Genomic DNA, 12482 nt, shown 5'->3' on the forward strand with positions numbered 1-12482 from the left:
TGTTTATGTATTTGTTTAATCCGCTGACCATTGGCAGCATTCTATCTAAAAAAATATACATTTGCAACTAAACTTTTATTGAACGTAAAAAATTCACGAATAAAAATATATTCGTTGCAAACAACAGACATAGACTTTTTAACTTTAAACGACTTTGTATTGAAATAAGTTCCAACATAAGGCTGAATCATACTCACACAATCGATTTTCTACACCTAAGTCTAAAGGCGTAGAAATATAGCGGGGTGAAAGCTCTAAGTCCCCCCCACGTTGGTATTTGATGACTCAGCCCAGGTATTAAAGGGCATTTATTACCCAACGCTCAACTTATCCATAACAATATCGAGTGCAACCTATATGATCCCAAAGGGCTAGGTTCCCATGACATTTAACGCGGATCTTTAATGATAGTCGCGAATATTTTTTGAGTTGCATCAAAAATATCGTGCAAATATCCATTAGAAAAAAATGACGCATCATCATCGGGAAATCCAGACAAAGCCAGACGAAGACGGCATTCGTGATTCCCTTCGATAGAGTCCTCATTGTACGCAGCGTTTACAGCATTGCGCGTGCGTTATCCTCCCTCTTGCGTCTCTGTCGGACTTGCTGGGCAGCGTGTGCCGTCTCTGTCGCTCCCGGGAGGGTCGATCTATACGACGCTAGGTACGGCTACAGTGCCGTACCACGACTAGTACGCAGGTTTCTGGCGTCTGGCACAAACGTCAGCTCTCGCCAGTCCGGTATAAGAACGCAACGCGGCCGCAGAAATGACGCGCGCCGTGCTTTTTATAAGTGTATTTACCATATTTTTGGACGTGCTCCATGCTGGACAGGTAAGATAAAGGCTTGAATGGAAGATGTTGTATGAATTAATTTGTCCGCGTGCCGCCGGCATCGTGCCGAGGACACTAAGTCGAAAATCGATTGAATGTGTTCGGTAATGTTTTCAAGGCGGGTGTAAAATAGTGGCTGACTGAAAGAAGCCCGTTCTTGTAGACGCCGTAAAAGTTGTTTTCGTTAGCATTTTCTTACAGTTTTTCGATTGACGATCTATTTATTGGGTTGCGTAACGTATATTGGGTCTTAGATAAGTGTGTTCAACTTGTTTTGCGTTTTTTGTAAGTTTTAGCGTATAGGAATGTTTTCACAGGTATCTACGTGGACGGAGAGACGTGTGTATTTGTTTATGCGGCAGTTCTTTTTATAAATGTCCGAGATTTCTAGGTTTGAAACACGAAGAAGAAAAGAGAACCAGAAAAATAAATTGTATTATGCAATACCATGCCATTATTCATCGAATCGAAGTAAATCAGAAGAAGAAAAAGTCTTTACGGTGGACTAAAGGTGCTTTTTAGCACTTTTCCGTAGTTTAGAATAATAAACGGCAATAAAATCTTAGACATCATGAACGGTTTGGACTTGCGGATGCTATAAAAATACTTTTATGACTTTCTTTAGTCATTTCTCTGGAAATAGATTGAAAAGTGAATCACCTTTTCAATAATGAGTTAGTAAAACAACATTTACATGAGTTTTATTGGGTTTAATCGTTTGAATCTGTTTTCGTAAACTACTGAAAAATATATCGTACTAAAGAGGTCGGAAAGATTAATAAAATCTTATAATTAGACTCAAAACATCTATAAATCTCGTTTTTAATCAAAATAAGTAGTTGTAATGCATATTAAACAATTATTTTCAGTTAAAGTTACATAAGAGACATGTTTTATATGTTTTCTGACATTACTATTGCAAAAAATATTCTACGTTATATTAAAGAAAATATATTAATTATTCAAAAGTAAAAACTAAACATTGGAACAGATTTTCTTTCTCTATTTTCTTTAATTGAAAAAAGCTTACTAATTGAATAAAAACTATAAGTAAAATAAAAATCTAAGATCTTAACAGATTCGAACATCTAAAATGCATGTAGCATTCCAAGTACTCGTGTTAATTAAAGCGCATTCAGCGCTGCACGCTAAGAACATTACATTATGTATGTAACTAATACATTAGCTGTTCAGCGGTTGATTAATTGCTTGAAAGCTATACGATCAATAAAATAAAATAGTATTGCACAGTAATAAAGGACAATCGGACTTGGATCTACGGTTTACGAGCGACTCCCGTCGGCTTTTTTAATGTGCCTTTCATATAAAATGTATGGGTGGACATTATGGTAGAATTTACTCAACTACGATCGATTTAATTCAGTTTGGGTAGGTCAATAACTATTCTTCTACACGCTAGTTGAAAGAAAAGACCGTCATGTTATTTTAAAATTTTGTCGGACACTTTTTTCTAATATTATAGAGGAAAATTCGAAAGTTTGAGAGTATGTTTGTTAATCAATCACTTCAAAACGGTTAAAAGGATCGGGATGAAATTTGGAATATGGGTAGATTATGGTCTGAAAAAACACATAGGCTACTTTTTATCTCACGGGACCATGAGCGAAGCCGCTGGCAGAAGCTAATACGGTAATCAAATTTCTGCTTGAATATTTGTTAATTTTATTACAATGGGTAAGGATTAAGTAGAGTCTTAAGACTGGGCACATGCCAGTGTTTGACAGAAAAGCTCTACTGCAGTTGGCTATCATTTATAGGCAAGACTAATGGTATAGCATTGTATAGCAAAAGCCAACTGTACAAAAAACTTATCTCAAAATAAAGTAATAAATTATAGTACTTTATAATGAAATTGCTAAAATTTATTTGTTGAACTGAAGTCTACGATACAACTTCAAGTAATTCGAACAAAAGCAACTTGTCTGGCTTCTTATTTTGTTCCTAAGTAGACTTATAAAATCAATTAAAGTGCGAAGGGGCATTCAACTCTCGTGTTCACTATAAGGGTGTGTCGGGAATGGGAGACACAACAATATTCTACTTGAATTTTCGTCAATACCTTCAATTTACTTATGATCTGTTTTATTTTTAGCTTACGTCTATTTATATGTACGTTGAGATTTAAAGAAGTTTCCAATATAAGAATAAAAAAAAATAAAGCGCGTCCGTTTTCAATCTCTTGCGAATTCGAATCGAATCGAATCGGAAAACGGGATATTGGTGTTCAGATTTTTATAACATCACCAATATTGAACGTAGTTTTATTTATATTATTTAGAACGAAAAAACAGCGCTTGAATATTAGAATTTTTCTCACAAAAAATATTTTTATTCCGGCGGTATTGCGTCATTGCTGAAATACAGGGTGTTCGATATTACGGGGTATATACAGGCAGCTGCAAAGGCGACGGGCATAAGTAATGCGCAATACTTTTGCGTGTTGTTGCCTATACAGCCTCATTTCCATAAATATCTATCTCATTTGCTGCGTCCGTGCATTCACTCAGCCCGCACAGCCTGGAGGAAATAGCCGTAAATTACATATGATTTCGATGTGAGCAAATTCTAAATTTATTTTTGTGGTAAACAACGATTTTCTTAGTTAATAATAGACACACTTCTGCTTTATAGAAGGCGGTGCCTATCATCTAGCATTCATAGAAGCAGTGTTTTTTCGTTTCTGGAAAAAGGAAGGGGTTAGGTTAGAATTTAAGGGTTATTGAGCAATCGGGGATTAGGAAGATTGGGAAGGGAGGTAATTGGGCCTCCGGTAACCTTTATCACACAATGTAAGCGTTGTTACACGTCGGTTTTCTACAAGACCGTGGTATCACTTCGGTCGAGCCGGCCCATTTGTGCCGAAGCAGGGCTCTACTTCCACAAATCAATTCCTTTAAATGTGGTAGATTTAAAGGTAGATTTACTTCTTTAGAATTCTAAGTATGCGCTTTTAAATTAAATAATTTACTATCGAACTCTAATTTACCATAAATAAACTGATTTTACTTATGTACCTTCCGTACCTACAATAATGAGCAACTATGATAAAGACAAAGATTTATAACGCTTACAAAAATGTCTTCCGTCGCCGTTGTCTCGCCGTGATAGCCATTAATTGGTAATGTGGATACTAAACATTTAAATATGGATGTAATAAAACAGCTAGAGACCGGAACAGTGTTTATGGGGGGTCGACATGATGTCGTTGACAGTATTCCAACAATCAGGTATTAAAAATCCTTTGGCAGTAGATGGACGTGAAAATCAAATGAATTTCTTGTGAGTTTTTAATACGGTACATCTACCGTTTGTAAGAGTCCACTGCTGGACTTTATTTAAGACTCTCCCCTAATTAAATAAGGTTTCCTATAATCTCCATTGGTCTGATGGTATTTATCACAGATGATGATTTTGACACTCGGATATTTATGTTTATCACAGTTTAAAAAGTTCAGGTTATTGACAGAGTTTTAATAAGTTTTATTTTCTGTTGCTCACCTTCTTTGGGCTTAGTACGACTACGAGTTTCTTTTGCGTTTGACGAGATCGTGTTCGCTGTGATTGGTTGGTTCATTCGCACCGGCCAATCAGACCGCCGAACGTGCTTTCGTTTCGTTTTCGTTCAACGTAAAGCAAACTCATACTAAGGCGCCCTGTTAAATGTGCAGTTTTATGACAGTCGCGAAAAGAGTACTGGTAGTAAAAACATGATTCTATACTGTCCTCAAAAGGAATAACAGTGGTTATTGGGGGCAGCATGATGATAACGATTGTACTTCAACGATCAGGAATCGAAGTACCCTTAGCTGATGAACGTGAACGAATTCCAAATGGGTTTCTTGTGAATGTTGAGTGGATAGGCAAAAACTCTGTGGATTTTCTTGCAGAATATTTCTTTCTGCAAGTCATGATACCTTTCGAGTTCTAAACCTTTAGCTCTCAGTTGAAATGTTGATTTATGCAGATGTGCTAGAAATATTTGGGTTATAAGTCGGGCAATACTTAAAAGTAATTTGCGTAATACCTCATTGAGAGTAAGAAGGTGTTTAACGCATAGTTGGTTGTTAATGCGTTATGGAAATTGGCTTTAGGTACATTGTTTTTTTTAAGCTTTAATTTGAATAAGTTGAATATTTGTCAGTTACAAAAATTATTGTCAGTAAACTATGACCTGTTACTAAGTGTAACAAACACTTTTCTGAAAACCGCATCAAAATCGAACATAGGTACACGTCGACCACAGAACGTCCTTTTTTTAAGTCTGTTAAAAAGAGACATCACTTATTTCACAATGGGAACGCGACTTGACACATAATAACACGTGTAAAATAAAAAAGACCCTTTTAATTTTATGTTCGTAACATTTTCTGTCAATTTACCTTATGATCGATTGGCTAATTAAATTAAACCTCCTACTCATTTCACGGCTCCTGGTACTTCAAAAAGGTTTCTGCTATTTTATAGGCCGGTATACTTTTCCGGTAATGATTTTCAAACAATCATTAATCATTAAGTTAGGCTAATGAGCTCGGTTTGAGTTGGTTACCTGTGTATGAGTTACTATTAAGTTCATTAGAGTGTAAATATTAGTACGAATGTGATTTTAATAGGGTTTGACGGCAAAATAAATGAAAACTGAAGAAAATTCGCGTTTTAGTTTTTAGTGGTTTGTATTTTTAAAAAGCATTTTTGTCTTGCCATTATTATTGCATAACAATACACTCATTCCAAAAAAAAGTAGCTCTCCTTAGACTGTTATCTAACCACTGTTACTCTAACGAAGATACTATATGGTAGTTCAACTCCCCAAAACCCTGTTTTTATCCAGCACCCATCAAAATCCGATCACATCCCCACTAGAAACCGTCGACAAGTAATAAACTTTTCGAATACACTCTTCAGATTCTTTTTTAAAAGAGAATCTGGTTCGCCGTGATGGAATATGAGTGATTGATACTGTGGAACAAAAGGGGAGAGCCGGCTTTATCGGATCACCTGAATATTGGCTGTCAAGCAGCATAGCTCTATGGTCGGATGACTACATTCGCTTTGTGATGAAGTGGTCGGCTATGGATCACGGTTTTGCTAGAGGTGTTTAGGTGTATGAGTTTCTAATTGTATGGTTGTATGGCCGTACTTCTTGCTTACAAGTATGTTTTATATATTTTTTTAAATTAACTAAAAATCACCGTTTATTCACGTACATTAATAGAAAAATGTAAACGGTGATTTTTAGTTAATTTAGTAAGTCTCAAGATTGTTATGTGTACAGTAAACTGTACTTAAGACTCGTTTGTTCCATGGTCAGAATGAAAGCCATTTAAAAAAGGTCGCGAAATCGAAACTGAAAAATTCAATGTCACACTTTTCTTCAATGTCAAGTCAATTTTATGGTAAAATACAACTCTTTTATGCGAGTAGTTATAAATCTATTATTCCTATTATACGTACAGCAATTACCCATTTACCACCTGTAATTTGTTTTCTTCAAGTAATGCAGTAACTACAACACGTTGCTAAGCAAAACGAGTTAAGGACTAAGGTCGACAATTATGGTGCCCTTCCACCAGAGATGTGCTATGCTACGTTGCTGTGGATGCGTTTGGCTTCCACCAATCATATTTATACACATAAGATATGTGTACCGGTGGAAACTGGTGGAAACGGGTTCAATTAAGATATGTTTTTTATATGGTTGGAAAAATGCGTGCTAAGGATGGTTTTCCTACTATCGATACATCGCACATTCACGCATTTTTCTCGTGCAGCTATTTTGCGGCGGCATATCTTACTCGCACCATTTTATAGCTTAGTATCAGTGAAAACGGTCACATAGATTTAAAGCTTAGCTATTACATCCTCACAGTAAAGTTAAATAGTACATCTTTGGTTGAAAAGTACCCTTAAGCGATAATATTTATGATGATGATAGGTTTGTTGTTCCTCGGTACATTGCTCATAGCCACGGTAATGAACGATTTCCTTTACGAAGTTTTTCTGTTAGCAGATATAAATCTCCCTATTGTAGGGAACTTTGATGACGTAACCAACTAACCACATATACCTAAGTTTACGCCAAAGAGAAATTTATGTCAAAAGCTTTACATATTCATAGGCGAAATGGCAAGTTTTATTCCCATTCCACACACTCCTGTGTTCCTAGAGACGGAGTGACAAGAAAAGTCCATTACTCTCACAGAAAACCTATAAAGTAAAACTTCTCCTTTAACTTTTATTCTCAGTAAACGCACACTAGCACCTAGCGTGCGCCATATTGTTCTGTTTTTAAAAGAAGCCTCAGAATTCCATTTTCAAATCTCTTTTTCATAACGTAATGTCTTTTTAAATATATTATCTGGTAACCCAGTCGATGAGGCCAGGTTTTATTCCAATTTTCCTCTCTCCCTGGATTTGGGGTGGCTTTGTAGAGTGACCATTGTTTAAGCGGCTCGAGTGCCCTTTTGTTGTGTATGTGTGCCGCTGATAAGGTTTGTCCCGTCCTCCCGGTCCATTGTGGAGTGATTAAAACCTACGCCGAGGTGTTAGCGTTTTGTTTAATTGGGATACGATACGAGACGACGTGTGCTAGTTTATTTTGGGCTTGTTGTGCCAGTTTATTTTAAATTAATTTTATTAATAAACGTAAATATAAATGAGTTGGATTAAAGTTCTGATAGATCGCTTCTGTTTTTGGTAGCTGTATTAATTGAATCGAAATAATGTGTTTTAGAAGTTTATGCAGCTTTTGTTATATATTATAATAATTTTAATTACAAAAAGTGAAATAGAAACTAGGAAAATACTACTAGTGTTTAATAGTCAGGGTCATTATTTTACACCTAGCAAAAACGAACTTGTTAAACGTTCCGCAGTTAGGCAAAAGCTCATTTGCTGATAAACACGAATGATACCAGTAAATACGAGCATTACAAACTAATCACAAACGCACACAGCGAAACACATAAATCACAAAACCAGTTGCACATTAACTAACTACAGTCCAACACTAATCGCATAAAACCATACATACAACACCTACCCGACGACAGCGCAATGAACAAAGTGTACAAATACAAACTATACTATGTACATATAGCATTAGGTTATTAATTTCAGTTATCTGCGGTGTTCCAGCACAATGTACACTTCATTGATTCTATTGAAAACTTGCGAATGGCCACGTCGAGGTATTGTGCTAAATGCAGCCAGTTGTGCTTAGATGATCAATATTTTGAATAGTGCCACAATGTTGTTCCCTCGTTTATTCAAAGGCTGGAACAATAGCAGCTAGTTTGTGTCCAAGTCTATCGAATATGGAATGTGATTTGAATTTTGAATTCGAATTTGGAATTAGTTCGGTTATAGAAAGTTCTATAAGCTAGAGGTGAAAATGAGCTAGATTGGTTTTCGGTAATCAACGACACGCCTTTTATCCCTGAAGGGTAGGCAGAGGTGCACATTACGGCACATAATGCCGCTATACAATGTGCATCTACTTTTCACCTTTTGTGTTATAAGTCCCATGTAATAGGGGGCTGTTCTTATATACCGGGCACATTTCTAGACTCCTTGCTACCACTGTGAAATTTTCTAAAAACCGAAAAAACTTCAGTTATACTTTGCCCGACCCAGGAATCGAACACGAGACCCCTTGTCCATCAGTCTCACTCGCGACCATTCGACCAGCTAGGTAGTCTCTTTTTGATACTGTTTTGTTTATAAACTACAATGAGTCTAAACAAAATGATATGACATAATAGTAATGAGTACATTTACTTAAAACTTGCATAGATAACAAAACATAGCATCTAATTTTATATAGGATCTTCGCTTGGAAACTATACCCATACTTTGCTCAAAAGGGGCAGTTTATAATTTAATCATCCTTGATAGTAGAGGATGTTCCAAGAATTGGTTAGCAACAAAACGTTACGTATCTTTCAATAGGTACATAAACAACGTTTTAGCGATAAAACTTTGTCAATATGATCCCCGTCTTCCTCCGAAACCGGACCGGCATACAAAACTTCGTCCTTTATGAAGAGCATCGCAATAATTTACAGAAATGAGAAAACTCACTCATATTTTTCTCGAGTCAACAGACTTCTCTTAAAGCGTGAAGTTGAAAAAAATTAAGAATTTGATTAAAATTGTTGGACGTAAAGTCAAGTTGAAGTGAATAATAGAAATATGTAAACTAAACTAAACTAAAACATTTACTGGGAGTATTGCAGAGCTCCGGACTATGTTCCTTTGAACTCCTTTGAACACCATAATCCTTCCTCCCACCGATGTGCTCGATTTAATCAATCCGCTCAAGCTAAAGGATTTTGGCCTTTATCTTTGATTCCAAATTCTATTCCTACGTCGCTATATTCCTCTGTAGATATTGAGATCGGTATCCGTTACTAAGACTTTGAACACAAGTCTCTTAAATAAAAATAAAATATCTTAGCAAGCTTGCGAATAACGAACATTCCAGAAAATAAAAATGGAATTTTTAACGTCAAAGTTCCATAACATTTTTTTGTAGAAAGTATTTCTCAAACGCGGTACAAAGTAGCGTTTTCATCTAACCGCTAAATAGATTTAAAGAAAATAACATAACAGTGCCACACACCTACCCTGAATTCAAAGAGTTTCTTTGAAATTTAATCCCCGTTTGAAAGATGGCGACGGTACTCCGCACCGTGCTAAGCCTTCAGTCCGCAAGATTAGGGCCACGAAGGAAGCGACGCCAACTAAACATAGAATCACTACGCAATTTATGCTTAGTGGGCGAACTTAGGCACGTAGGTGTCATTGACAGATGTACCTATGTAGTTATGTAGTTATGTACTTTAAGAGTAGAAAAATATATTAAAATCAGTATTAAATGAGAGTCGACGAAATTTAAATAAAATAAGTACCTCCAACTTGCACTGATTAATAATTCTGACAGAATGTGTCTTTGAGATCTACAAATGTATTTGATGCATTATTTACATAGATCGCATGACATTCAGCTGTTATTATTAGTTTTTGTGGATTTGGTGTAGATGTGCAAAATTTATCAATGTTCCAACTATATTTCTTAGCAGTAACAATGCCAAACTACCTAATAAAAATCTTTACAAAATACTTTATTAGTAAAAAAGTTAGGCATCCTACTGAATCCCACATTTTTTATTTCTAGAAGAATATCTTCTAGATGTTTCCAAATCAACGCTGCACAGGTTTAGTGGCCACATTAGAGCCGTCTTAGAACTTTCTACTCCGTAGTTTGTGCTACAGTCTTTTGTTTAACAAGAATGCAACATGCTGGAGTGTTGTGGCAGAGAGGGTGCGAAGGGAAATTTATCTATTCTTAGACAAGTTCCAAGTTTATGTCTTACAAGGACAAGTAGACTTAGGGGCTCTGCTCTCAAGGTTCATTAGAGAATTCACAGTTTTAGTACTTAAGCAATAATGTACTTTCGAGACTTCTGAAGGTTAAGACGGCTAGCTGAAAGTTTCGGTTATTGAAGTTATTTATTAGTCTAATGTAAGAGTTTAGTTTTGTTCTCTAACCATAACACTGCATTCGTTATCAATATAAATAACACATAACGTCGCCACAAATAACCATTTAAAGGCATTACACGACACGAGGAGGACAATTTATGTGCCTTCAAATGTTGTATTGACTAGACGCCATTTTATTTATCAAATAAAGTACCAGCGGTCCTTCAAGTTGTGGCAGTAAGACTTACTTCAATGTCAAGGAAAGGGCTGTTCAATAATTCAACAGAGCTGTAAGGAGGACGTACGTTTGAGCAAAATCAGACAATCGAAGCCCTTAAACGGACATACGAGTAAATATCACCTTTACGTTCTCATGTTCCTTTTGAAATTGGAACTCCTTTTGACAGCAACGTCAGAGGGACCATAGAGGAAAGTGGAATAAAGGCGTGGGTACATGATTCTCGCCTTGTATTTGTAAACGAGCAACTTTGTAAAACTCGTTTTCTGTTCGGTAACAAGAAAACAGTTGTGTTGTATTGCAGCAGTTTTTATTAGCCTGCCTTTGTTTACTGACTAGCTGAGTGCCTGGTTTTAAGGTTCCCTCGTTGTTGGCAACTAAGTCGCGGTTTGTAATAACAGTGTGAGTCTCGAACGCTTTGGAACGTTGCTGGAGCTTTATTATTGGATACTCGACTCTAACTTTGTATGTTATTAGAATTGCTTACGTCTCTTGCTGTATCTTTGGCACTTTCCCACACACATACCTTACTCGAAATGTAAGATTATTTCGTAATAAAAATTTTAATATGAAATGTGCAGAACCATCCTCTATTATTGTACTACAAAAATAATATACAACAACAATTATAAATACCTTAAAGCACCGTACACGAAACCGGTTATTAAAACAAAACAGCCCACAATCGATGTGCACCAAACAAATCGATTAAAAAACAAATCGATGGCTTGCGATTTTAACTGTAAATGTGATTATCGATAAACCTGTTCGTCCTTGCTAGGACACCACTATTTATAGGAGAGGAATAAAAATGTCTAGACCGCATTCCAGTCTGCGAGTACGGTGGCCATCATTAATTCATACCCTGTTGTGGCAGACCTGTCATCTTTTTTTCCAGATTGCAATCGATTTTGATAATTGGATTGGATTGGAAACCAGAAAAATTGTATAGGTTTTCAATTTTTTTGGCGATATTGATTTATGTGAGTACTTTCTGATTGGAGTTACATTGACACTTATAATTTGGAGAGAAATGCGTGCTTAAAATAAAGATACTATTTATTTATGAGGTTTTAATCCTGAAAGCATGTGATAATGAGTTTCTGTTGAAGTAATTTGAAATTCCCGCGTTCTCCAGTAATGTCACTTTTGACGTTTAATTATTTTTCCCTCCATTTTTGGCGTCTTGCTCTCTGCTCCGATTTTCTCTGCTGTAATGTCGTTATATTTTCAAAGTGATAAATAAAACAAAGTTTGTGTGCAAAATAACTGTTTTATTACAACAGGTTATGGGCCCAGACCGTATTTCAGTCGTAAAAGTGTTAGTTAGTCGAAAAACAAGTAAAAACAATAAAAATCTGGTCGCCGGCCATATTAAAGTGGTACGTCCTAACTTAACTAACACGTGCCTGGAAATATAAATTGGAATTACTTCGAGATGTCGTCAAATACAATGGTATTAATTGAAAAGCTGGTTGGACGAGCTAATTACAACACCTGGAGATTTGCCGTACAAACATACTTACAACACGAGGATCTTTGGTGCTGCATAGAAAACGAAGGTAAAGCTGTTGACCCGAAACTTGATCTGAAAGCTAAATCCAAAATCATATTATTAGTTGATTCAGTGAACTACATCCATATACAAGAAGCACAAACAGCAAAGGAAGTATGGACAAACTTACAGAAGGCTTTCGATGACAAGGGGTTAACGCGTCGCGTGGGTCTACTCAAAGATCTTATTACAACCACTTTGGATAACTCTCAAGATATAGAGGACTACGTCAACAAAATAATGACGACAGCACACAAGTTGCGAAACATCTCATTCGAAGTTAATGACGAGTGGCTGGGTACTCTTCTACTTGCCGGCTTACCTGAAGTATATAAGCCGATGATAATGG

General features: G+C 36.2%; 1 protein-coding gene across 4 annotated transcripts in view; it reads left to right on the forward strand.

Annotated features, from left to right (window-relative positions):
* Positions 1 to 667: 667 nt before the first annotated feature.
* LOC118267464 (amyloid-beta-like protein) overlaps positions 668 to 12482 on the forward strand; it is a 131476-nt gene continuing 119661 nt past the window's right edge. For all 4 annotated transcript variants that reach the window (XM_050694003.1, XM_050694005.1, XM_050694006.1 and 1 more), the window contains exon 1: positions 668 to 836. In XM_050694003.1, coding sequence (XP_050549960.1) covers positions 771 to 836 — 66 coding nt within the window. In that variant the 5' untranslated portion in view covers positions 668 to 770. The remainder of the gene's footprint in view (positions 837 to 12482) is intronic.

Source organism: Spodoptera frugiperda, chromosome 6 (assembly GCF_023101765.2).
Source record: "Spodoptera frugiperda isolate SF20-4 chromosome 6, AGI-APGP_CSIRO_Sfru_2.0, whole genome shotgun sequence".
In the NCBI taxonomy this organism is placed as follows: Eukaryota; Metazoa; Arthropoda; class Insecta; order Lepidoptera; family Noctuidae; genus Spodoptera; species Spodoptera frugiperda.